The sequence below is a fragment of the Jaculus jaculus genome, chromosome 3 (assembly GCF_020740685.1).
Source record: "Jaculus jaculus isolate mJacJac1 chromosome 3, mJacJac1.mat.Y.cur, whole genome shotgun sequence".
In the NCBI taxonomy this organism is placed as follows: Eukaryota; Metazoa; Chordata; class Mammalia; order Rodentia; family Dipodidae; genus Jaculus; species Jaculus jaculus.
Genome location: NC_059104.1, coordinates 121,645,047 through 121,672,926, shown reverse-complemented (window position 1 = coordinate 121,672,926; position 27,880 = coordinate 121,645,047). Strand labels below are relative to the sequence as shown.

Genomic DNA, 27,880 nt, shown 5'->3' with positions numbered 1-27,880 from the left:
TTTCCCAAACTATTACTATTCTGCCATACAAATAAGTATTTTGAAACTACTTTAGATATGTTCACAAAGCTAGTCTGTGTTTTTATGGATCAGTAGGACATAGTTTAATAATATGATTTTTGATTTTTCATGTAATATTATAGGATAAGCACTTCCTCACTTCCAATTATTACAAAAGCTAGAATTTTTAAGCAGTAACCAAGCACTAAGCTCAAGGCTGTCCAAATAATCCGAAACAGGATCTTTCCACCTAAGACTCTTGGCCAGGTATGCTAGATGGCCTTGTGCCCTAGCACTTCCAGGGGTTGGGATGGAACAGTGCACACATCTGTAGGTTCTCCAGGTTGCCTTTCACTCTACCAGTGACAGTCCTGTGTCTCAGTTCTGTGCTGTCTCACTCTCTTTGCTCAGCTACGAGAAAAGCAAGCCTATGTGGAGAAAGTTGAGAAGCTTCAGCAGGCATTGACCCAGCTGCAGTCGGCATGTGAGAAGCGAGAGCAGATGGAGCGCAGGCTGCGGACCTGGCTGGAGAGGGAATTGGATGCACTGAGGACCCAGCAGGTAAGAGACAGGCTCAGTGGTGGGTGAATCAAAAAGACTGCTGCACAGGTGCATGGAGTGCCCCCCCCCCAATCCCATGGCTCTCTGCACCCATAGAACCTTGCAGAGGGAAAAGAGCCACTGACTTGAGGCCGGGGAATGGGAAATGTACATTAGATGACTTCACAGAGGGGACATTTTGTGCCAGACTTTGGTGACTTGCTTGGCATGCAGGGTAAAAATATAGAGGTGGAGGACATGTAGAGAAAAGGGCCATGAGGCCATGGAAAGCCCAGAGCAGCTGCAGAGGGGAGGCTGGTGAGGAGTAGCCTAACTGTGGAGGGTAAGGTCAAGTGGAGAGAGTGGGCTTTCCCCTTCAATCAGTGGGCAGCTAGCACCTTGAAGGGAGTTAAGTTGGGAAGAGGCCTGCAGAATATCAGGAAAGAGACCCTGAGTCCTAGAGGATCACTGTGAAGTCAAGTCAGGGACGAGCCCTGAAGCTTATGAGTGTGACCTTGGAGTAATATTCCTGGGAGTCAACAAAGGAGCTAGATGCAGCTAAGAGCTAGTAAGAGAGTGACATTAGTAGGACCTGGTGATCATTGAGTGTTGGGTAATGCTGAGGAAGGAGTTCAGGACTACCTCTAGAAGTAATACTGACCAAAACATCCTCCTCCGGCTGTCTCTCCTTGGCTTGTGACAGCTGCTTATGTAATTTAGCTGCATGTACAGAGTAGAATACACCAGCCCAGGTTTCACATGTGCCTCAGTGAAGACAAAATTCCTCTAGAGCACTCCATTCCTAGGTGGTCAGTGGCTTCTGCTCCAGGTGCAGTACAGCCAGTAGGGTGGGCTAAGCTCTCTGTGCAGTTGGTGGATACTGTGCACTGAAACTGGATGACAGGGGAACAAACACAAGGAGGCTCCATGGTATCATCTTTGGGAAGAGCTGAGAGGGTGAGGTTGAAACCTTTGAAGCTCTTGAATGCATGCTGTCTAGCCAGTTTGACCCTCCCTCTGGAGGTATGTCCTTGGCCCAGAAAGGTGATGTTATCAAGATTATCCAGAAAATGCAGAATCCTGCTACACTTTGGATTGGTTGAGGTTCATCAGGAAGGGTATACATTTCTCTGCCCTCCTTATACTTAATGCTGGGTGCTTAGGTGTGCCATGAGGCAGCAGCTGTACATCCTGGCATCTGTTGAGAATGTCAACTGTTCTTTTTTTTTTTTGGTTTTTCGAGGTAGGGTCTCACTCTAGCTCAGGCTGACCTAGAATTCACTATGGAGTCCCAGGGTGGCTTCGAACTCATGGTGATCCTCCTACCTCTGCCTCCTGAGTGCTGGGATTAAAAGGTGTGCGCCACCACGCCCAGCTCAGCTGTTTTTTTTTTTTTTTTTTTTTTTTTTGCTCAGCTACTGACATCTTCCCCTTCCCACTCTGTGGGCAGGGCTGCTCTGTGTCTGATACAGGATACATTTAGGATCTCTGGCTGACAAAAATGGGTTCATCACAATTGTGTATGTTCCTGTGGGCGCAGGTCTATGTCAAAGTCAGGACAACCTCAGGTGTCGTTCTACTTAGGCATCATCTTTCTTTTGAGGTAGGTTCTCTTACTGGCCTGAAACTCACCAATTAGCAGATGGCCAGTGTGCCCTAAGGATCTGGCTGTCCCTGCTTTCCCAGTGCTAGGATTACATTTCACTTCACCATGCCCAGCATTTTTTACATAGATACTGGGGATCAAATTGAGGCCATGTTTGTAAGGCAAACATTTTACCAACTGAACTATCTCACCAACTTGCCATCCCAATTTTTAGAAGGAATGTTCTTTTCAGCTAATATGCATTTCCAATAGTTAAATAACTTATTAGTGGATCTTTTATTTTGGGTTTTGTGAAGTCAGAGTCAACTGTTATCCTGGTCATAAATTAAGAAGATTTGAAATTACTTGAAAGATACCATATAGTCCACCCCACACATCCTCACCCCATGCGAGAGCAGAATTTCCAATGGGCTCAGAGGCTGTTACAAGGACAGGATTGAACTCTCCAGAGAAATGACCGTATTGCACTTTCCACTCTTCCTTGGAAACTGGTGGCAGAGCTGCTGGTATGTGGCTGCCATGAGACCAGGCAGATGAGACAGTCTTCAGAGTAGAGCAGAACTTTGATCCTCAGCATCTTTTACAAACAGCATTAGTTTGTTGCTTACTGACAATATGAATCTCTCTCCTATGGCATGAAATATACTTATATACTTCTCTGTTTTTGTCTACTCATTAAACACACAGATATTACTTTGACATTTTTCCTTTCTTTTTTTTTTAAGTATTTTTTTTGTCATTTTTATTTCTTTATTTGAGAGTAACAGAGAGAGAGGGAGAGAAAGAGACAGATAGAAAGGGAATGGGTGGGCCAGGGCTTCCAGCCACTGCAAACGAACTCCAGATGCGTGTGCCCCCTTGTGCATCTGGCTAATGTGGGTCCTGGGGAATCGAGCCTCGAACTGGGGTCCTTAGGCTTCACAGGCAAGCGTTTAACCGCTAAGCCATCTCTCCAGCCCCTTCTTTTTTTTTCATTTATTTATTTTTAAATTTTTATTAACATTTTCCATGATTATAAAAAAATATCCCATGGTAATTCCCTCCCTCCCCCCTGACACTTTCCCCTTTGAAATTCCATTCTCCATAATATTACCTCCCCATCTCAATCATTGTACTTATATATATACAATATCAACTTATTAAGTACCCTCCTCCTTTCCTTTCTCTTCCCTTTATGTCTCTTTTTTAACTTACTGGCCTCTGCTACTAAGTATTTTTCTTCTCATGCAGAAGCCCAATCATCTTCCTTTCATACTTTACTTCTGATTCTACAAATAATCAAATATTATTTTATGCAAAAAGTTAAAAATGATATTACAAAAACACCCCTCAAATAAATCTTGAGTTTCATACGAGTCCATGGGATATCCTGTAAGAATGACATGTCACCTATTGTCTGGATCCCAGGAACTAGTGTGAACTGATCCATGGCACACGCAGAGGTGGCCTGGGGTCCTCTTTGGAACACAGATCCATCTGAGAAACTTGGCCTCTCTGAAAAAGGCTCTCCCCAGAGCCTCTCTAACCTCTCTTCAGTCATCCTCCTGCATGCCCTTCCCTGGCATTGAAGTGAGCAGCCTTAAAACAATTTCCACAGCCCAACACCACTCCATGCCCTGTGATACTAAGGCATGTATCTGACTCCTTTGGAAATCATATTAATGTCACACAGTAGCAAAATCCAGGGCCACAGCTTCATTTCTACTCCCCTGAGACAGGAAGACCAAGCCCTGGTGCCACTGCTCCCCCAGGGTTCGATTCTTCTGAAGAGACTTCTGAGGTAGTGACAAAGAGTCAACACCTTACCCAAAAGCTGTGCCACTGATGGCAGGAAACAGCTCCAAGCCTCCACCTGCCACTTGTTACAACACAGAACTTGGGGTCACCAGTTGTTCCTGTAAGGTGTTCTGGAAATGAGCTGAGTACCAAAGACCCTGCATCAGTTTGGAGTAATTTGAGCTTAGAGAGACCACCAAGGTGAACTCCATCCTCCTCCTACTAGAGAGCAGCCTTGGGTGAGTAAGCTGCCTAAGCCTCAACATCCTTGTCTAGAAAATAAAGACAGGACATTGGACTTAAAATTGCAGCTATAATTTTAAAAATATGCAGTGATGAGTCTGTAACTCAGTGGTTGAGGAGTTGCCTACAATGTGATAACCTGGGTTCAATATATATATTCACACTGTAGTTGATACTTTATTTTAATTGATTTGAGAGAAAAAAAGAGGCAGATAGAGACAGAGAGAGAATGGGCATGCCAGGGCATCTAGCCATCGTAAAAAAAAACTCCAGATGCATGTGCCATCTTGTGCATCTGGCTTATGTGGGTCCTGGGGAATCAAACCAAGGTCCTTTGCCTTGCAGGCAAACACCTTAACCACTAAGCCATCTGTCCAGCTGCATACTGCACTTCTTAACATAATTACCTTCAGGGTGATTTGATGGCTTAGTATATTCTTGCTACCCTCTCCCAAGTTATTCCTATATCCCACTTTTCACTGTAAACAGGTAACAGATATGTGGTTGACTGAAGAGAAAAGGAGAGAAAGATGGCACAGGACTTGTAGCAAACAGGCTCCCAGACAATAGTTCTTATTATTGTAAGTTATTGCTCTACCAAGGAAGGTGACTTAGCACTTCAACATCCTTAGAAATTGGAAGTGAAATGAGCAAGAAACAAACAACAGGGAAGAGAATTTGCATTCTTAAGAACTCACAATTTTATCTTTTTTGGTTTTTCGAGGTAGTGTCTTGCTCTAGCCCATGCTGACCTGGAATCACTATGTAGTCTCAGGCTGGCCTCAAACTCATGGCGATCCTTCTACCTCTGCCACCTGATACTGGGATTAAAGGCATGCACCACCACACCTGGAAATTTTATCTTTTTTTTTAAATGCAGATCTTAAAATAATCTTTATGTCTTACTTTCATAGTAGTTTTATGAGGTGAACAAGAAAAAGTGGAAATGTTCTGTAAAAAGAAAATGAGACCCAAGGATGTTAAAGGGCCGGCTGTCAGTTTTGTGTCTCATTACAATAGTCCTTAAAAGCAGCAGAGGGCAAAGCTTTTATCTGTATTGTTCACTGCTGGATCCCCTGCATATGCTCAGTAAGTATTCCAGGGACCAGCTAAATGGGTGACAGACACTGTCCTGCCCGACCTTCAGTTCACTCTTCTGAATGGCTCATTTCTGCAGCAGACCGTGCAGTCTCTATACACTTTAATGCTGAAATGTGTGCATTTATTAGATAACTCAGTGGCCTGAGTTGTGGAATGGTAGTTGTCATGATGTCATGTAAGGTCCAGAAGATTGCAAATACAAGCTGAAATAGTAAAAGATGGGATTGAGGTAGAAACTAATAAGCATAGATGGCAACATGGTGGGGCCATCAGAGCTTTTTTTGGACAAGTTTCTAAAAATAGTGAAACTGGGCTGGAGAGATGGCTTAGTGGTTAAGCGCTTGCCTGTGAAGCCTAAGGACCCCGGTTCGAGGCTCGGTTCCCCAGGTCCCACGTTAGCCAGATGCACAAGGGGGCGCATGCGTCTGGAGTTCGTTTGCAGTGGCTGGAAGCCCTGGCCCACCCATTCCCTTTCTATCTGTCTCTTTCTCTCCCTCTCTCTCTGTTACTCTCAAATAAAGAAATAAAAATGACAAAAAACTTAAAAAAAAGAAAGGAAAAATGTCAAAGTAATATCTGTGTGTTTAATGAGTAGACAAAAACAGAGAAGTATATAAGTATATTTCATGCCATAGGAGAGAGATTCATATTGTCAGTAAGCAACAAACTAATGCTGTTTGTAAAAGATGCTGAGGATCAAAGTTCTGCTCTACTCTGAAGACTGTCTCATCTGCCTGGTCTCATGGCAGCCACATACCAGCAGCTCTGCCACCAGTTTCCAAGGAAGAGTGGAAAGTGCAATACGGTCATTTCTCTGGAGAGTTCAATCCTGTCCTTGTAACAGCCTCTGAGCCCATTGGAAATTCTGCTCTCGCATGGGGTGAGGATGTGTGGGGTGGACTATATGGTATCTTTCAAGTAATTTCAAATCTTCTTAATTTATGACCAGGATAACAGTTGACTCTGACTTCACAAAACCCAAAATAAAAGTTCGTTTGCAGAGGCTGGAAGCCCTGGCGCGCCCATTCTCTCTCTCTCCCTCTACCTGTCTTTCTCTCTGTGTCTGTCGCTCTCAAATAAAAAAATAAAATAAAATAAAAATAGTGAAACTTCAGATCTTGGAGGCCTACCTCGTCCATCCTGTTGCCTATGACTGGGTATGTGGCCACATGGGGTTAATGAGCTCTCACAGGTCATGCATGGACAGATGTGTGCCTTCTGCTTTACTTTTACTTGAATGTTGGTCACTGGCAAGCTGCTACTTGTAGCTTTAAAAAACTGAATAGATGGGCTGGAGAGATGGCTTAGCAGTTAAGCACTTGCCTGTGAAGCCTAAGGACCCCTGTTCAAGGCTCAATTCCCCAGTACCTACATAAGCCAGATGCACAAGGTGGCGCATACATATGGAATTCATTTGCAATGGCTGGAGGCCTTGGTCTGCCCATTCTGTCTCTCTTTCTGCCTTGTTCTCTCTCTGTCTGTCACTCTCAAATAAATAAATAAATTAAAAAAAAAACTGAATAGAGGGTTGGAGAGATGGCTTAGTGGTTGAGGCACTTGCCTACAGAGCCTAAGGAGCCAGGTTTGATTCTCCAATTCCCATGTGAGCAAGATGCACAAGGTGGCACATGCATTCTGGATATTGTTTGCAGTGGTTGGAGCCCTGGTGTGTTCATTCTCTCTTTCTTTATCTGCCTCTTTCTCTCTCATAAATTAAAAAAATATATATTTTTAAAAAATACTGAGTAGGGGCTGGAGAGATGGCTTAGTGGTTAAGGCAGTTGATTGCGAGGCCTCAGGACCCGTGGTCAATTCTCCAGGTCCCACATAAGCCAGATGCAAAGGTGACACAAGTGTGAAAGGTCACACATGCATGTGTGACCTTGCAGAGGCTAGAGGCCCTGGCACACCAATTCTCTCTCTGTCTCATAAAAATTTACAAAAAAGGGCTGGAAAGATAGCTTAGCAGTTAAGGTGTTTGCCTAAGGAGCCTTGTTTGACTCTCCACATCCCACATAAGCCAGATGCACAGGTGACGCAGTGGACAAGGTTGCGCATGCACACAAGGTGGGACACACGCCTGGAGTTCTGTTATAGTAGCTGGAGGCCTTGGCACAGCAATTCTATCTCTCTCTTGCTCCAAAAAATGACAACAGGATTGGAGAGATGCTTAGTGGTTAAGCACTTGCCTGTGACGCCTAAGGATCCTGGTTCGAGGCTCGGTTCCCCAGGACCCACATTAGCCATATGCACAAGGGGCCACACATGTCTGTAGTTTGCTTGCAGTGGTTGGAGGCCCTGGCGCGCGCGCGCGCGCGCGCTCTCTCTCTCTCTCTCTCTCTCTCTCTCTCTCTCTCTCTCTCTCTGCCTCTTTTTTTTCTGTCACTCTCAAATAAATAAATAAATAAAAATTTAAAAATGACAACAAAATTACTCCATAGAGATGTGTGTTTCAAAAGCTAGTATGCCTTCTGTTTTCTTCTGTCTGGTAGGAGTTCCACCACAAAGGTGGCTTATAGCTAGATGACCTGAACCCTTTTGTTGTCTAGGCCATTGCATGGTTCTGGGGAAAGCACTCCTATTCCTTTCACCTTTCCATCAACCCTAGAATGGATGGAAAATAGTTCCTTTTGGTGCAAAATAGGCTCACATTCAGACTGGGCCTCTTTTTTTAAAAAAATTTTTATTTATTTATTTGAGAGCGACAGACACAGAGAGAAAGACAGATAGAGGGAGAGAGAGAGAGAATGGGCGCACCAGGGCCTCCAGCCTCTGCAAGCGAACTCCAGACGCGTGCGCCCCCTTGTGCATCTGGCTAACGTGGGACCTGGGGAACTGAGCCTTGAACCGGGGTCCTTAGGCTTCATAAGCAAGTGCTTAACCGCTAAGCCATCTCTCCAGCCCGAGACTGGGCCTCTTATCCAAAGACCCTTAGATGCTCTGCTGTTGAAAGTCAGAACTTCCTTAGAATATCTGTGATCCCTATAGTCATGATATTATTATTATTATTATTATTATTATTATTATTATTATTAGTGACAGGGAAAGAGAGGAGAAATTGGCGTGCCAGGGTCTTCAGCCACTGCAATCGAACTCCAACTGTGTGTGCCACCTTGTGTGCATGCGCAACCTTCTGCATCTGGCTTATGTGTGATCTGGGGAGTCAAACACGGGTCTTTAGGCTTCACAGACAAGTGTCTCAGCCAGAAAGCCATCTCTCCAGACCTATACTTATGATTTTTAGAGGCGATGCCATACCTTAGTTAAAAAGGAAAGTCTGTAATGTGACTGTCTTCACTTTGGAAAGAGTCCAGGTAATATCCACCTCTTTTCCTTCCCTATCACAGGGGGGAAGAATGGGTGAAAAATGAACTTGCCCCTGGCTTAGAGATCTTCCACCTATCCATGCTTTATCTTATTGGCTTCTCTGCTCTTGATAGGGCAGGTCTTGAGAAGCTAGAGCCTGTGTGTTAGGGCATGTTCCAATACTAACTGTGCCATTTGGTTTTTAGTTCATAGCTTCAGGGGAAACAAAGTGGAATTAAATTACTTCCCAGAATTCTGGAGAAAGTGCCCTAGACCAGGAGGTCAGGAGAGAATCCAGTTCTTACCTTTGGTCTGAATTAACTGCATGGTCTTGGCACCTTTCAGTCACACCTTGAGCTGTGCAGCCAGACCTGGATTTGAATTCCCACTACTGTGGATTAGCTGAGAGACATTAAATCCTTAATTCAGGATTAGATAAGTCTTTCAGGATTGAGATTATTGAAGGGTTTTACAGAGCTGTGTATTCAGAGGGACATAGCATCTGGATCCGGTGAGTTCAGGTGGTCCGTTGTTGGAGAGAGGGACCACGGGCTCTTGCTGTTGTGTGTGGACTATATACACCATGAAATGCTGCAGGTGTGTATGGTCCACCCTACAGTCTATTTTGAACATCACAAGATTCCTTTTGCTTCTCTAGAAACATGGCAATGGGCAGCCAGCCAGCGTGCCAGAATATAATGCCCCAGCCCTCATGGAACTTGTGCGGGAGAAGGAGGAGCGAATCTTGGCTCTGGAGGCTGACATGACCAAATGGGAGCAGAAGTACCTGGAGGAGAGCACCATCCGACACTTTGCCATGAGCGCTGCAGCCACTGCTGCAGCTGAGAGGTGAGGTGAATGCAGTGTTGCCCGGAAGAGCATACTGGACAATACTGCAAAACAAATGGGTGGTGTAACCCACACCTGAAATCCCAGCATTCTGGAGTCTGAAGCAGGAGGATGAAGAGTTTGAGTGTAGCCTGGATACATAGCACAGAGGTAAACCATGTCTCAAAAAAAAAGAAATACCCAGTATGCATGCTGTATACATAACTAATTAAAAAAAAAACCCTAAAAACAAACAAAAATAATAACAAGGCTGGGTGTGGTGACACTTGTGATCCCACCACTTGTGAGACTGAAGCAGGTGGATTGCCATGAGTTCAAGGCTAGCCTAGGCTACATAGTGAGTTTAGAGTAGCCTGAACTACAATATGATACCTTCTCTCCAAAGGATAGTCAACCAAATGTTGTTGAGGATATCCACGCACTTAAAACAACTCAGAGTCCAACAAGAGGAGATTTTATTTAATAATCTAAAGGGCATCTACACAGGGAAATTCTATGTGATCTTTAAGAGTATTCTTAGGAAAATATATTTTGTGGTCCTTTTTAACACTGGGGCCAAATAAAAAGAGTATCCTTAAATCAGGCCTGCAAGCAGGTAGCACTCTTATTCTCACTTTACAAGGAGAGAAAATGAGGCCAAGGGAAGTACTGGTTCCAAGTCATGCAGATAGAAAGCATTGTACCTCAGATCATGTGGAGGTTGGACTTTAAGCTCAAGTCACTTGTTGAGGTTGTTTTCTGCTGCTGCTAGAATTTGCCTCTGTTACTTTACTTTCCCATAAGTCACCTTGCATAGCCTTATTCTTCCTGTAACTGTTAGCTCCTAATATGTTGTAATCCATAAATAACTCAAAAGACCACTTGTTAGAAGAAGCAACACAGCCCTTCTTGGTCTTGGGTTGCTGGACTTCAGCTTCAGGCAGGATTGCTACCCCCACTTGCCTGGTGGGGGGAGGCTGGGCATTTGGATGGGCCATCCCTGTCTTTCACCCCATTTGCTTTTGGACTAGAAGTCATATTGGACATTTAGTTTAGAGTAGTTTTCAATTCACCAAGGCTTAGGCTCAATATATTTGGAGAGGGTGTGTGTGTGTGTGTGTGTGTGTGTGTGTGTGTGTTATATACATGTGCATGTGAAGATGTGTACATATGTGAGCATGTATGTGGAGACCAGAGGTGGATGATAGAATCTTCGCCAATTGCTTTACACTCTCACTGAATCTAGAGCTCACTGACTCAGCTAGTTAGTCTGTGAGCCCCAGAGATTCTTCTGTCTTTACCTCCCCAGCACTGAGATTATAGGTATGGATCACCACATGTAGCATTTTATGTGAGTGCTAGGGATGTGGACTTGGGTTCTGATCACTTATTTAGCAAGCACTTAACCAACTGAACCATCTCCCCATCTTAATAAATAAGAGGCGTTGTCTGTCCTATTTTGGATGGGGAATGTAAAGTAGGCGAGAAGTTAAAAGATGAGGATGGGCCAGATTTGGTGGTACACACCTTTAATCCCACCACTTGGGAGACAGAGGTAGGAGGATTGCTGAAAGTTCAAGACTATCCTGAGTCCACATAGTGAATTCCAGGTCAGCCTGAGCTGGCATGAAACTCTACCTCAGAAAACAAACAACAACAACAAAAAAAGATGAGGATTCATCTGGTTTTCAAGCTATTTCTCATTGCCTAGGAAGGTATTATTTCTCCTAAGATGAGTACAGGAAGGCCTGCTGAAATGGCCAGGGTGATAGGACACTTGATGAGCTATTTATGGGCTCCTGGGGTCATTACTCAAGATGGAAAGAGTCACCAGTCGTGACTCAGGCACTGGAGATGGCAGTGTCAGTGTGTGGGCTCAGATGACCAGCATCCTCACACCTGGAATGCTGTAGACCCCTGTGGAAAATGAACTCTTTGGACTCTTTTAATACCTGTATTGTTTGTGTGTGGTGACTATGAGGAAACATCCCAGAGCATATAGAAAGTGAGGCTCTGGGAAGGAGAATCCCAAAGTTGAGGGGTGAGAGGTGAAGGCAGTTGGTCTCTGCAGTCAGTGTGGATGGAGATAGTGAAGCCCGGGGAAAGGTCTATCATAAATACAATGTTGTCTTCAGCCTCATGTTGTGAAGCTAATAGCAGAATCCCTTCTCTGTCTTGAGAAAGAGGACAGCTGTGGCGAGAGAGTTGGCTTTTGTGCCAGAGTTAGACTAATGCCGCACCCGCACCCTCCACACTTGTCCTAGGAGCCTCCTTTCACAGGAGAGGTGCTGCAGAGGGTAACACCTATATCCCAGACTTCTCCCCCTGTGACAATGGGGTGTGATTTGGACAAGCCCCTTTGAGTGTCTGGGAAGTGGAATACATATATGTGTGTATGTATGTATGTATGTATGCATGTATATGTATTTGTGTGTATACACACACACACACACACACACACACACACAAATTTATTTACTTATTTATTTGACAAAGAAAGAGGGAGGGGGGAGAGAGAGAGAGAATGGGCTCGCCAGGGCCACCAGCCACTGCAAATAAACTCCAGACCTGTGTGCCCCCTTATGTATCTGGCTAAGGTGGGCCCTGGGGAATCGAACCTGAGTCCTTTGGCTTTGCACATAAATGCCTTAACCACTAAGCCATCCCTCCAACCCGAAAGTGAAATATTTAAAACTAGTCTTGCTATGAGCAGGCAACCAACAACATTCTTCTGGGTGAGGACATGAAGGCCCTGTCGTGGTGTGAATGTATAGCCTGAGAGAATATTACAGGGGACTTCATTGTTTTAGCATGTTTTGCTTTTAGATATCGCTTGGGGATCATGGGACCCAAAGGGATGAAGGCAACTAGAATGCACAACTAAGGATGGAAGGGTCATAGCCTGAGCATGAATCCTGCGGTAACACAGGGAGGGTGGGGGCAATGGGACCAGAGGACCGCACACAGTCGTCCACTCGTGTATTCTAAGTCCAGCCTTCTTCTCTCAGAGAACCGGGGTCTGTGGAGATCCCTAGCCCTGCTGCTTTTATGCTCTGTTGCCTTTAGAGTCCTGGATAAACAAATGGAGTCCTTTTTACCATTCCTTTATTTAAGTCCTTTTTGTTTCCATGTTTATCAGACTGCTATGAGAACCACCCTTTAGAGCTTAACTCCTTCCCACACTCACAAGAGGGCTAGGGATGCATTCAAAGGTGCTTCCATACTTAAGTGCAACCTCATGTTCTTTCCAAGAAAACCTCACTAATTCCAAAATGGCAAGTCTGGTGCTACACAGGAGAGTCGGGGAGAAGAAGGAAGCATGTTTTGAGATCTGTTGAAATTTTAAGTCCCTTTGTACATGCTGAAGGGCTGCAGCTAAATGGATAAAAGTAACTGTTTCTAGGCAGGTTTTCTTTCCAGCCATCGAGGCATGCTTCCCATTTAAATGTAATGATTTTTTATACAAACAATGTTGTTCTTGTTCACAAACTACTCTTGCCATCTTTATGTATCTTGCCACTATCAATCTGAAGTTTTAGAGGTGGACCTCATTTTAATAAGTGGGCAAAGTGTTGGAACTACAAATTTCGAAGCAATTTAATCTTCCTTTCAGACTTTTGGGCATTTACTGTCTCACTTGTTTTCATCTGGCATGCCTGCTATATTACTTGGCAGTATAGAATTTGTCTCTGGCTCTAGGTGAAATTTTCCAAAGCAAATTGGTGGGAAATGTTTCTAACCACTAATTCCTGAATAGACCTCTTGTGTGTACCCTATGGTGAGTTCGTAGTTCTATGAGTATGTTCAAAGCACTTTGCTTATAGTCTCTGGGATTTCTTTTCTGGTCCATTTTCAGCCACAGTTTGTACTTTTTTGGGCCATACTTACATCTTTGCACTCCATATGCTGATCTTTCTGTGTCTTTGCTGAGGCCTTTTTCCACAGACAACTGAAGACTTCAGGAGTGCAGGGCATGGTTAAGGACTTGGGAGTCACTTCTCTCTGGGCTGGAATCCCTTTCCATCATTCACCCACACTGTTCTAGGAAAAGTCAGCTAAACCCGGTTTTGTCCTCTTTAAACACACTGTAAGACCTGGAAACACACATGCCTTGCTCTGCTGGCATCTGCATGACATAAGTGCTCACTCATTGGCAGCTGTCATGAAGGGTAAAGGTAGCCTCTTTTATGGGTGTGGGGGACTCAGTGCTCTGAAAAGGATTACTGAGCTTTGCACCACTGGAGTAGCATTGGAATATGATGCCAAGGGGCTATGCGTGATTAGCCAGACATTTTTGATGAGTTTAATGTTCAGGTAATGAGAGGAGGCATCACTGTGCTTCCATCACATATCATGTAGATGGCTCCATTGCTGCATTTTTACTTTCCTTGTTAATAAGAACTGATTTAATTTCCAAAATGCAGTGGTAGGAATAGTTCTCCTGAAGTACTTCTTTTCAGATCCCTATGTAGAGCTAACTGTTTTTTCATCTACCTATATCTGTCACTACACTCTTTCTACCCACCTCCACTGAGCTTTTAAGACCACATGTCTGCCTTCTGCTTGTTGCTATCCTGGAACCCAGACTACTTGTTACTCTCAAATGACCTAGTGCTCAGCAGAGCTCATAAAATAAGGAGGGTGGCAGGATACAAAAGGGAAGGAAGACTTCTGCTTGGAGCCTCACTGTTGGAGAGAACCAATCTCCATATCAAGTGTTTATTGAACCCCATTTTATTTTGAATGACCAAAGTGGTTGATACATAGAGGCAGAGCTTGAACTCTGTTTGAAAGAGAAAGATAGAGCCACACTCAGGAGGCAGAGGTAGGAGGATTGCTGTGAGTTCAAGGCTACCCTGAGACTACATAGTTAATTACAAGTCATCCTGGGCCAGAATGAGACTCTACCTTGATAAAACAAAAATAAAATAAAAAATAAATTAAAAAACCAACCAAACAAACAAACAAAAAAAAGATGGAGCCAGAATGAATAGTATGAACATAGGATCACAAGCAAATATGACTATGACCATGATGGTAGCTTCTATATGACAGCAGGTTAAATCTAAATATCCATCCACTTACCCACAATGAGCCACTTAGCTTAGGACACAGCAGTGCTAGTTGTCAAAGCCAGGAATTTTTATTTTGAATTTTATTTTGTTTTCCTTGGGAAAACAAGCTGGGGAGGAGGAGAATACGCTGACATTAGGAGAGAGCAGGAGGCTGGAGGAGTCTGTAGGGCATTTTCAGCATGGTGTGCCATGGTTGCTTCTCTATGCATTCACCCTCTCCACTACACTGGCACCTGCCCAGGTCTATCAGTGAGTGAGGGGAGTGGAGCCAGAGGGCCCTTCTGTTCCTGTAGAAGGTGAGGAGGACATCCTAGTACAGAACAAATGCTAACCTCTCCGTCCACAGTCTGTTTGCATTGAAAACCAAACAAGAAGGCTTGCTGTGATCCAGTGTTTGTCCTGTGCTCCCAGGGACACCACGATCATCAACCACTCGAGAAATGGCAGCTATGGTGAGAACTCTCTGGAGACCCACATCTGGCAGGACGAGGAGGAGGTGGTGCAGGCGAACAGGAGGTGCCAGGACATGGAGTACACGTAAGGGACAGCTACGTGACACTGCTTACCATACCTTCAGACCTGAATGGGACCACCACTCCATCCCTCCCGACAGGCTGCCTCACTGCCCTACTCTGAGGGCTGTCAGCCGATACGCTCAGATGTCTCATCTGCTCTGAGAGAAGGGGGTGGGAGCAAATGGCTCCACCTGTCAGGGGCCTCGGAGGACAACTAAGGTGCAGACAGTGTAGTGACAGGGTGACTTTAGATTCTTTTATTAGTTCTGGACATCTGGAAAGAAGAAACAAATCCTGTCCCAAATGTCCAGAGGTTTGAAGCCAATTATGTGTAGAGCTTATGTGCCAAGGTACTCCTTGGGGGCCACACATGATTTCCTACAGGATTTGAACATCACTGAGGACCTGAGGTGTCCCAGGGTGCTGAGCCTTTCCAGGTGCCGATGTGAAAATAAAACTGCTTAGTGACACTGTCACAAGGGCTAACAAGCTTCTACCAAGTCAGGAAAAGAATTTGGCTATGTAGTGCTTCTCATTTTTTGGCCATCCACTGAATAAAAATTCATCATCTTTCAAAGAACCTGGCCATTTCTTCAGTTTTTCATCTTTGAAAGTAGAGGAGTAGACTGTACTTGGAAACCTACATATTTGGGGCTGGAGTTTCTGTGAGACCATGTTTTGTCCCATCCTATTATACACCCACCAAAACTGGTCACTGACCAGCTAGGTTCAGGAAGTCCCTAGCAGGTAACCACAGTTATCCTCCAGCTCCTCTCGGTAGTCCCGAGCCTCCTGAGGTACCAGCAAAGCTGCACTTTTTGGATTTGCTGTGGAAGACCCACCTTACATAGCTTGCAGCTTTCAAGTAGCTGAAGCTTCTACTGCACTTGACCTCCACACCCCTGAATACTTAAGTTCCAAGATGTGGACTGAGAGAAGTATTTGAGGTTTTTCCTTTTCCTTTTTTGAAACAGCTTTTTAAAATATTTTTATTTATTTGCAACAAAGAAAGAGAATAGGCATACCAGGGCCACCAGCCCCTGCAAACAACTCCAGATGAATGTCCTACTTTGTGCATCTGGCTTTATTTGGGTACTGGGTAATTAGGTTTTACAGGAAAGTGCCTTAACCAGTGAGCCATCTCTCCAGCCCATGTTTGAAGTTTCCTACCTAAATGACATTTAAATAACACTTTTGTTCTGTTCTTCAGCATCAAAAACCTCCATGCCAAAATCATAGAGAAAGATGCCATGATAAAGGTCCTTCAGCAGCGATCTCGTAAAGATGCAGGGAAGACAGACTCCTCCAGCCTGAGGCCCGCCCGCTCCGTGCCCTCCATCACCTCAGCCACTGGGACACACTCCCGACAGGCCTCTCTTACCAGCAGCCAGCTGGCCGAAGAGAAGAAGGAGGAGAAGCCCTGGAAAGGGAGCATAGGTGAGCCTCGGACCAGGAAAGCAAGGCCCCCCAAGCTTGGCATTGACCCCCCTGCTGCTCTGGGACTTGGGCATGCCACCTTATCTCAATTTATGCATCTTTAAAATGGAGAGGAATATCCATCCTAGTGGATTGTGAGCATTAAGTGAGATATGTGAAAGCACTGTGTAAATTCTAAATGCCACACCAGCAGAGAAGCTGGTAGACTTGGCTTGCTCTTATCAATACTGTGGACAGGAGCCACCCAGAATGTCCTAAGTGAACAAGCTGAGACATCCAGCCTCTGAACAGGGCTCTGCACTGGACAAGGGGTGACTGCCCCTCATGCTTCCTCACCTCAAGAAGTCTGCTGTGCATCACCTATGGGACGGGAAAGGCCCAAGGGAAATAATGGGGAAGGGGAGCTGGGAGAAGTGCTCTCAAGGATCAGAGGCTTTTCAGTGTGGGTAGCTGCAGGCAGACCATTGAGAAGTCCACAAGTGTGATTTCCTGGAGTGAGGGTGGGGCTTGAAGAGGAAGTGGCCAGCATCCATGTCCTGTGTTCTCTTCCCTATGCTGGTAGCTCTAGGTGTCCAGCCCTTCTTTGATGCATGGGCTCAGCATGTGCTTTGTTTTACTGCTGAGTTCAGAGCCAGTTTTCCCTAATGAGGACCCCAGAGGATCCTGATTACTTTGCCCAAAAGTGATAAGAGCTTCCATACCACACAGAGATGAACTCGGCGTGGGTTCAAAGGCTCCCAACCACAATATCTACTTAAAGTCCCTCCACTGTTGGCCCTCATAGCCCCTGCATATCAAAGAGGATGAGTGTGGACAGCAGCTGGGACCATCAAAGACCGTTGCATGAACAACTAGATCCCAGCCTAGTGTCCGAATGAGACAAGTCTTTAGACAGGTCCGGTAAGGAATTGGAAGTGGCTCAGCTTTGATAGAAAGCTCCCTGTATATCCACATGTGACATGTGCCCAGGCACATATCTCTGCATCACAACCTTTGCCATGTGGGCACCAGGCCTAATTGGCGAGGACTAAAGGAAGAGTTGCCCTGTTGCTATGCTACTGTTCCTTTCGGTTGTGTAATTGGTGTCCATATGTACAGAAACAGGAGGGAGTTAAGGTTCAGACCGAGGCACACCTTCATGGGCTGTTGCACAGGGCCTCACATTCTCTCCATCTTGTCCCATCACTGAGAGGAGGTAGAAGTGGCAGGTCCACCTTCCTGAATGACCAGTATCTAGGAGAGGTGGTGTCCTGGGAAACTTTTTACCTGGGGAGATGAAAACACAGGTCTGTTTAGGTCTCAGATGACAGGCCAAAGTAAAGCTGCACCAAATCCCATTTTGGTGAGCCAATGAGTTCACTGGGGTTAGTACAGGAGCATGGGTGACTCACCCATGATGTAGGCAGCTGCATCACCAGAAAGCCCACCCCATCCTGGAAAGTGACCTCATGAAAGATGTATCAGACCCTCTTCTATGCAACCTTCTGCCTCCTATGTAGTCTAGCTTCTCCCAAGATTACTTGTAGCTGCAGAGAGGGCAGGTGGGAACAATGACTGCAATTTCAGGTGAGGGTCTTGTGACCCTTCCCTCCTCCATCTACTAGGGAGTTGTCATTAGCTCAATCACCATTACTATAAACTTTGTATCACAGATTTTGTTTTGCTCCAAAGTTGCCATACCTATTAGGCAAGCATGAGAACCTGAGATTAATCCCCAGTACCCACATAAGAAGCTGGGTATAGCTGGCCTTGCCTAAAATTGAAGTGCTGAGGGAGCAGAGACAAGAGGATTTCTGGGACTCACTGTTCAGTCAGTCTACCTGAAACAAAGCCCAAGCTCCAGGGTTAAAGACTGTCTCACGGAAATTGTGGCAGAACAACATAGGAAGGCACCTGATTCTTCCTCTTGCCTCTGCATGTATGCACAGTGTGTACATCTGCATATACAAGTACACAGAGCACACAAGTGCAAAAACACACACATGCACATGTGCACACACACAAAGAATGACTGAAAGGCTGTTCTTCTACCCCAAGGGTTGCTGCTTGGGAAGGAGCACCATGAACATGCTTCTGTCCCCTTGCTGGTGAGCTCACCTGCCTCTGCACTGTCCCCGCCGGTTCCTGCAACTCCGACCAGTAGTACCCATGCCAAGACAGGCAGCAAGGACAGCAGCACACAGACCGACAAGAGCACTGAGCTCTTCTGGCCCAACATGGCCTCCCTTCCCAACCGCAGCAGGCTGAGTGCCACCCCTTCCAACAGCCCGATCCTGAAACACCCAGTGGCCAAAGGGACCATGGAGAAACTAGGTATGTGGCTACCACCTCCCCTACACTCTTCCTAAGATCCACACAGGGACTGTGTGACCCACAGGAAGGAGTCTTACTGCTCTGGAGAGAGCAGACACACTAGTCAGCTCCTGTGATTCAATCCTGTCATCTCTGGCCCCACATTGTGCATGCTTTCCATTGTTAGGGGACTAACATGTGTCTAGCCACTTCTAGTGTGTTACCATGCAAAAGGAGTTCCTAATTTGAGTCCAGCCTGATGTTAAGTGCATTCTCGTCTGCCCTTCACCAGGAAGAGTACCTTTGTTTGTTTTTTTGTTTTGGGTTTTTTTTTTTTTTTTTTTTTTGAGGTAGGGTCTTACTCTGCTTACTCTGGCCCAGGCTGACCTGGGATTCACAATGTAGTCTCAGGCTGGCTTCAAACTCACGGCAATCCTCCTACCTCTGCCTCCCAAGTGCTGGAATTAAAGGCATGTGCCACCACGCCCGGCAGGAGTATGTTTTAAGTTACTTGTTCCTGAGCCCAAATGCTTGATAATTAACTTACGGGAGGACTCTTGGGTAAGCCACAACTTTGGATAGAGGTCCATATTAGAAAGGTTATGTAAAGTCCGGGCACCTCCTGATATGTGGGCTACTCATATTTGCCTTCTGTTTGGCAGAGAACTCTCCTGGCCATGGAAAGTCAGTGGACCACAGAGGCCGCGTCAGCTGTTTGCTGCACAAGCCCGAGTTCCCAGATGGAGATATGATGGAAGTGCTCATCTAACTGCCTTCCCTTTTCATACCACAGTGTTGACAAAGAAGAAAAGAGGCAGAGAGGGAGAAGAAAGATTGAGAAAGGTAGCAGATGTGAAACCAGGAATGATGTGAACTGACAGGTTTCAGATTCATAATAACCATTTCTGTAAATGTGACACAAACACACACCTACATGACTGCGAGTAAAGCGAACACTATGGAGTTTTATTACAGATGGTGGAAGAGGTGATGCATGTAGGTTGGGAACCGAGTTAAGAAGAAATAGTAAATGAGTAAAGAAGAAATAGTAAATGGCATTTTTCATTGTAGAGAAATTGTATGTGTTGGGGAGGCTCTGTGTTCCCCTGTTCTCAGGTTACAAACAGATAAATCATAACATGGACCTTCTTGGAATAGCCCCATTTTCCTTGTCTCTTAGCATGTTTTGTTTAAGAAGATCTTGCTAACAATTTCTGGAACCCAACTTGGCATAATGCAGTATGACTATGCCATCACGGAGCATTGTGTGTGTGTGTGTGTGTGTGTGTGTGTGTGTGTGTGTGTGTGTGTGTATAGCATCCAGTGGTGACAGAGAAATTCCTCAGGCAGTCTCTTCACCATTGTACCTGTTTGTTTGCGTTTTGAGACAAGCATAGTGTTTCTTCACTTTTCTGGATTCAGTGATAATTTGTAAACAGTATGGGAGCGTGATGACCTTGGTTTTCATCTACCATCACTTCTCCAAGTTTATCTGCCTGCTCTCTTTTGTTTAATTTTATTTTGTTGTTGGTGGTCCTTATTTTGTTTTCTTGTGTTTAATAAGACAGAAGAGTCCCTTAAGTGTGAGAGTTAGGAGAACTGCCATTGTTCCTGCCTTGCCCAGCAGGATAGAGTCACTTGCTGGCTTCCTGGCCGCTTCCTCGCTGATTGGGCCACAGCTGTTATCTTCATTCTGCCTGAGCTATGGAAGCTTGGGTGAGGCTCATGATTGCATGGGTCACTGTCATCTTGCATCAAGGTCATGGTACTGGTCTCAGTGTCTCTCCCATCAGCTCCCTTGGAAGGAGCTTGGTAGTTCCATCCCATTGCCCTGTTGGATGGAGACACTCAGAATGATGCTTCGGGAAACTGAGGACAGTGCATACATAACTGGCTGGGTGGCATCCGTAATCTCACCGTGCCCCCTGGACCTTTGTCTTGCATGTGGGGTTTGATAGCCTGTTCACCCCCACCCCACCTGGGCTTGGCCCTGACTGCTGATGATGAGCACACAGGCTTCTCTGCTCACTTCTTTGCCATTAACTTGCTTCGTAGCTTATCAGGCCAGTAAATACACAGTGTGGTCAGGTTTTTTAAGGTTTTACATGGAAAATAATTTACTCAAAGTGAGGCAGAAACGCAGTGGGAATGAGCAGGCCCAAATAAATGGGGCGGGGAGATGGGAATCTCTGAAGCCTCTGCTGGGACTGTTTTTTTCGCATACATGGCTATAAACACTGAATTCCAGTACAAGTACAGGAAGTACTGGCTTGGGAAAGAGGTGAAGCTAGTCAGGTGGCCCTGAAAGATCCCGAATCATCTACCAGATCAGAGGGATCTGTGTTTCCCAGGCCCTTTCCTCAGACCTATTTTAGGAAAAGGGAAGAGAGAGTTCTAGCTCTGTGACTATAAAGTCCCCCGTAAATGCCACACAGAAGACACCATGCTCGGAAAGCTTGGTATAGGTCATTTATTCCAGGACTGGTGGTTGGAGGGTTACAAACACCCTTGTAGCAATACAGCCTTCCCAAGCTGCCTTGGGGAAGGATGGCAAGAGGTGTCAGCTGCAAAGGAGGTAGGAAATCAGCTCCATTGACCAGTACACCTCTGAGCCTTCCCTCAGATCAGATGGGATCTCCTTAGCTCTGCCCGCGGAGGTTGGTGCTACCTGGCTTCTCTTTACATTTTCTCATCTCATAGTGAGCAGAGGGGTATTTAAAGAAGTAGAAACCAAGGGAGCTCTGAGACTCTGAGTTCCAAACTTGCAAGTGTCTTGTTGTGTGGGAAGTCTCAGTGGGAGAGGGGCTAAATATAGATATATAAGTTCCCCCTACCTTTTGCAAGGATGAAGTAAGTTCCACTGATGGAAACTTCTCTTAGGGCATGCACACTGCCTCCTGCTGGTGCTGCATATGAACTAGAAATAGAAAGTAAATGTGCAGAGATGGAAAACAGGTTTGCTTTTCCAGCCCCACTTCTAATGTCTCTGCCAACCCGTTTAAGCTGGCTCCCCACCAGTGGGTAAAGGCAGTGTCACAGTCCAGTTCATCCTGAAGCCTGCTCTCATAGGCTGGCACATCAGCACACTATGACAGGAACACTCTCTGCTGTAGGTCCCTCTGCATTGGCAAGTATTGCAGTTGTCAGAGCACCTGGGAAACACAGCTATTTTTCAGGCTCCAATGACAATGTTAGAGTGGCTTTGTCCATCTGGTATTCTTGCTAATCTGCCTTGAGGAAAGGGCTCCTGTCAAATCGCTTCTTTTATAGGAGTTCGTCCAGGCCAGAAGCTTGGCTTACTAGAGATAATGGGTTGCAGGCTCTGAACAGCCACTTTGAGGTCTGAGTAGTTCACAGAATATGATCTGACTCTGAAAAGAACAATGCCATGTAGATTTTCTGTAGTATTCATTATATGCAAGGACTATAGTAAGTACATTTTGACTAGTCCCCAAAGCCCTAGAGGAGCAAGGCCAAGTTTAGTCATGTGATTAAACAGATACAGCAACTAGGCTCAGCTGACTGTGTCCCCTCTGAAAGCCTCAGTGCCCCAAGAAGCTAGGGCTTAAAACAAAGGCTCAGAAGAGAAGTCTGAACCACAGGCTGCACATCCTTGAACATGACATGCAGTGTAATGCCTCGGCACTCTGTGGCCCGTTGTCATATGTGTGCGCACACACAAGCTACTACATCTCTAGGGACACAAGAAATAGAACAAAGCCTAGAGCTCCTGTAATTACCCATCCATACTAGGCAGGGATGGAAGTGTTTGTGCTCTTGCCTAAGCACAACTTCAAAGTACACCCAGAAGTTACTGCCTCATTGTCTTGAGACTTAGTCTTCAGACTTTGCCAGGAGCATCTGATCCCGAACTTGAGTGTTCTATCTCAGGGAGGAATGGTAAAGTCTTTGGGTTCGAGGGAAAATTGGCAAGCATAATCCTGCCTTATCCCTGAGTAGGCTGTGTGGTGATGTCGGCATGCTGCAGGGTGAAGTTGCTGAAGTCAGATCTCTAAAAGCGCAGTTTAACCAAGTAGATCATCGCTGTTAGAGCTGCCGGAGGGAAAATATTCTCTGCCAAACATTTCAGAGTATTGAAGAGCATTTAGATTGTCCCTTTTTTTTCCCAGAAGCTGGTAGCCAATGGCCATGTGGAGATCATCATGTTCCCACTATGCCCACAGGGCAAGGCTTCCCCAGTCCTCTCCAACTTCAACTGGTGTTAGAAAGCCATGCAGCCCCTTGCTGCTTCAGCTCTGCAAAGGCTGCCCTTTGGAATGTGTGTGTTTGACTATGCAGGGCTGTCAGTGGGTATCAAGATGGTTGCTCCCAGTGAGGTTTGAGTTCAGAACAAGGATTTCGTGGTTCTGATGACCAGGAAGGAAGTCCTTAGTGGGTCCCCTTCAGAGAAGTAGGTTGGTGCCAGCCACCTGTTCCCCCATGATGCAGTGGCTGAAACCTGGTCATGCTAAGTATTGGTGGGCTGAGAAACACTCCTCCCTGCACAGTCTGTTGTGTCCCAGAGACTTGTGTGGAGAGTAACATGATGCTTGGGTCCTGGGAGTCAGTGAAGAAGAAAGGGGGTTTGGAAAGATTTTAAGACAGGCAGCTCACAAGTAGACTGCCCAGAGCTGTGCTGAGCCAGAAGTTGCATTCTCCCAAACCAAGAACACCAGGGTCCCACCCCAGCTTCTCACATTAGATCCTGTCTGCATCTGAGCAGATAGCTGTGTTCTTTCTATGATCCTGCACTCCCAAGCAAAGCTATTGGAAGGGCGAGCTCATGAATGTTCAAGTTGGTAAAGACAGAGCATGACCAGTCCACCAAAGTGGAGATGGCTGTGGTCTATCTGCTTTATGAATGTTGGCTGTCTTTTCTTCTTATTCTTCTTTTCATTTTATTGATATGTTTAAAATGTATTCATTTGATGAGAGGAATGTTTAGTGGATTTTCTCTGATGTGTGGCTCCTGGCAAAAAGGGCAGAATAATTAAGAAGTTGCCAGATGCTGGTTAGCCAAGAGTATGCAATGGTCAGCATTTCAGTAAATGAACTTCTTGTGGAATTAGTGAGTAATATTTTCCCTCTTTAAGTAGTCTACCCTTTTCTCATTTAGTAATTTAATGGTATATTATGATGTGTGTGTGTCATACATACATACATACATATGTACATACAGGCATACACATACATACATATAAGTACGTACATATGAGGTAAAATTTCTTTTCTCAATATCTAGAAAATCCAAGTGTTTTACCCCACCTTGTCTTCCTTCATGTGGGTGAGAGATTTGGGATTATTCCAGAACATTCCACAATCAGCTCGTCAAACATTTGAAAATCTCTATAAAATTGGCCTTCAGGTTCTGGCATGTTCCTCTGATTCAAGACAAAAAGAAAACAAAACAAGAACAAACAAACCTTTGTGTTTTGAGGATTTTTAGTTTTGGGAACAATCCCAAGTTGTTCACAGCACAGTTGAATGAATACAGATGGCAATTAAGACAACACAAAAATTCCTAAGAAGTGTCTTTGAACAAATCTTCAGATTCAGAGCCTCTGAACACACCATTTGAGAATGGAGGATACTTGTTAGTACACACAGCTCGGGGGGTTCACTTACAAAATCACTCCTCTTGCCATACCTCATATGTGTTTACAGCTCTGCTTATACTACATGCTAAGTGCATATTCTTCCATATGAACACCAGGTAGGTATTGTGTAAAACAGAGACATACTTAAGTGCATGTTATCGTCATTATGTTGTGACTGAGGTTGTATGTCTTTGTTGAAACTGCTTCCTCACATAATGAAGTACTACCCTCTATATAAGGCAGTGCATATACAGCTTTTTCTTGCATTAGCTCCTAATGTTTTGCTGCCCAGTGCCATGTTTACATGTGATTTTCCCCTAGGATTCTGTTCTCAGATACACACCTGGGAGTATTTATTGCAAGGCAGAATGGGAAGAGAGCATGCGCAGCTGTTTTATTTGAATAAGATGTCCTTCCCTTCTGAGGAGAGATGGTCGAGCCTCCTTGGCAAGACTCAGAACCAGTGTCAAATTCTGCAAAGCAGGGGCCAACACAGGCACTCAAGTGCAGCCCACTCTTGAGAGTCACGAGGCCACTGTCCTTCCTGCCTGCATGTGTGTTGCTGTGTTGGGTGCAGGTGCCACACTTCCAACATGCTCTGGTATCTGCGTAGCCTTTGGCATCTTCTTGATGCAGGTCTGATTTGTGGGGTGGTACACAGAAGTGTACCGCCAGTGGTGTGTGTGTGTGCAGACGGGGGAGTAAAAGAACACCCAGGTCCCCACCCTCAGTGAACATAGATACTATTATTCTGCCAAAGACTTTCCTATTCTTTGCTGCTTAATCTTGTGCCTTAATATTGTATGTAATAAATGGATAAAATAGCAACAAGACTCTTTTCCTGTCTCACTTGGTCCTTTCTTCCCCAAAGAACATAAAGTATAAATACTTTTACTTTTCCACACTGCATGGAGGCAGCTGCACTTGGTGCTGGTTCCAGAGCCTTCCAACTACCAGCGATCTCACCCACACTGGCACAGACTCTGACTTTCCAGGAGAATATGATCATGCCACCACCACTGGAGTTGGCAGCCCATAGTTGCTGCCCCTGCAGAGGAATGAGTGTTAGGAGACGCAGCTAGAGGTGAGTCCTCTCAGTACATATGTCAGCATCCCTTCCTCTTTGGGCAAGGATTCACAGCTTCCCCAATGGTACCAGAAACAGTGCCACTCAGGGATTCTTCTCAGAAGCCTGGACACAGGGTGTACAAGAAGATGGTGGCTGCTGTGTTAGTGTCTTGGGGCCAATGCTGGCTTTGATGGCACGGTGTCATATGATAAGTTGTCTAGGAAAGGTGTGTGAGTCCTTGGAGGCATGAGCACTCACTTCCTTGCCTGCATGACTTCTTGTCTACCCTCTCCTCCACCCAAATGCATCCTCTGCAGAAACTCCATTTCTTGGGGGGAGTCGAGGTAAAGGAATCTTCCATATATTTATATAAAATGGAGATATAAGCAATTATTTAAGATAGTTTTAACTAAGCTGCTGAATAATATTATTTTGACCTTCATGTTGGATTTTATGACTCCCAGCAGTTTTATTTATTTATTTATTTATTTATTTATTTATTTATTTGAGGTAGTGTCTCTCCCTAGCCCAGTTTGACCTGGAATTTACCTGGAAGTTCAAGCTAGCCTTGAACTCACAATGATCCTCCTATGTCATCCTGCTGAATTCTGGGATTACAGGTGTGAGCACTAAGACCAACTCCTAACAGTTTAAAATCAAGAGCATTCAGTTATTCTAAAAAAAAAATTAAGATTTTTGACAGAGTGCTCTATTAAGACCACATGAAGAATTCAAACAAACTAAAGTGGCTTATTCAGCACAAAGAAAAAATAAAGCACACTTGGCCTCTGTGGTACTAATGGAAAAGAATAGGAGTCTTCTGTGCAGAAGCTAGGGTTTGGGGAACCTGCATGGTAGGATGTTTGGCCATGATGACACACTGATACTGGCTGTGGGGTAACAGAAACCTAGCAGGAACTCTGAGGGAATCTGCTGATTGACGCCTCTTTGTGGACTGTGGGGGAATCCATAGGCCAGAGCAGTCAACCAGTACAGAACACAGGAAGACCTTGAGATGTGGCAAGAAGCCACACCAAAGGCAAATCCATGAAACAGTCCTCTCATCAAGCCACTGGTCTTTGTAGGAACCAGAGGAAGGTTGCAAATGTAAATAGATGGATGGAGAAAGGGACCTGAAAGACATTCTTAGTTCTTTGTAGGTAATATGCTGGGCTTTGCTAACCACATGTCCATACAATAGCCCCTGACCTTCAAGAAACTCACAGTCCAGGCAACCAGATGATTGGAGTTAAACAACAGTCATTCCCATTGATTCTATCTGAGGCTGATGGACCATTAGAAGGACTCAGGATCTAGCTAGGTAGCACCATGACCAGAAATACTGGAGCAGCCTACAAGCATATAATTCTTAGCTTGAGTCAAGAACACTTCTATACCTCACATTGTATACCTCACATTGTAAAAACAAAGCCAAGCCAAGGAGAGGAGGAAATGTGGTTCCAGGAGGGGGCTAAGGTGGTGTGAACTTGCCTGTCATGTAAGCATGCTAAATAGGTGAACATTGTTGAACCATCAGATGCTCATGTTAGGAATTTGTAGTGCTATCTTCCAGCCAGATTCTGAGTGCTTGATGCATTAGACATTTGAGATAGGCTGCTTCTGGTCAGGTGTTTTATCCTAGCAACAAGAAAATAACTGCAATAACTTAAAAATCACAGATGCCTATAGACATCCTTAATGTATGTTAGGTAGATTGTAGTGCAATGTTCCCTGTTCTGCATCTGTGTTAGCCAGCTTTCCATCACTGTAGTAAATGCTTGAAGACATTTATTTTGGCTCATGGCTTCAGAGGTTTTATGCCATACTTGCTTGGTCCTATCACTATAGCTTCAATGGGCATCGGCAGCCCTGTCAAGCTTTGGTGGCTTTGCCCACATGGCCTACACTTTTCGGCAGTGAGATGTTCCATGTTGCCATCGTCTATCATGTGGTGAAGTCTCCTATGCAGCTTCATCTTCACTTTAATAGCATCACATGTCATCCTCTTGCCTCTTGGCTCCCCACAGGGTGCCCACCTTTGTCCTGTACTGTCTGACCTCCCAGGTCTTCCCTTGAGATCTGAGTGGAAGCCTCCATGACTCTACACCTCTTGACTTTTAAATGCCCATACAGCCAGCATCATGTAGATGATGCCAAATAAGGTCCACTATCAACTCAAGCAGTCACTGGGTTCATTTGGACCATGGTTGCAGCAGCTTCTGAGTGCCTGGGTGGCTGAGCATGGTGAAACAACCCCTAGAGAAATATTTTTTAGTCCATGCCATGTGAGCATCTCAAAGCAAAGTCTTCAAAAAATATTTTATACCCTTGACACTTCAATGGGTAGGGCCTATTAAGCTCCTCAAACTATCTTTCTTATTATCCCAGTGGAACATACATCACATCTTTTTTAAAATATATATTATTTATTTACTTATTTGGGAAAGAGTGAGGAAGAGAGAATGGGCACCACTGCAAATGAACTCCAGACTCAT

The 27,880-nt window shown here is 45.1% G+C and overlaps 1 protein-coding gene across 4 annotated transcripts in view; it reads left to right on the top strand.

The window, feature by feature from the left end:
* The window catches only part of Amotl1 (angiomotin like 1), a 143,741-nt gene extending 118,592 nt beyond the window's left edge, over nt 1-25,149 (top strand). For all 4 annotated transcript variants that reach the window (XM_045146458.1, XM_004661926.2, XM_045146457.1 and 1 more), the window contains 6 exons: nt 412-561; nt 9,231-9,421; nt 14,887-15,012; nt 16,201-16,427; nt 18,465-18,740; nt 19,382-25,149. In XM_045146458.1, coding sequence (XP_045002393.1) covers nt 412-561; nt 9,231-9,421; nt 14,887-15,012; nt 16,201-16,427; nt 18,465-18,740; nt 19,382-19,488 — 1,077 coding nt within the window. In that variant the 3' untranslated portion in view covers nt 19,489-25,149. The remainder of the gene's footprint in view (nt 1-411; nt 562-9,230; nt 9,422-14,886; nt 15,013-16,200; nt 16,428-18,464; nt 18,741-19,381) is intronic.
* The last annotated feature ends 2,731 nt before the right edge of the window (nt 25,150-27,880 follow it).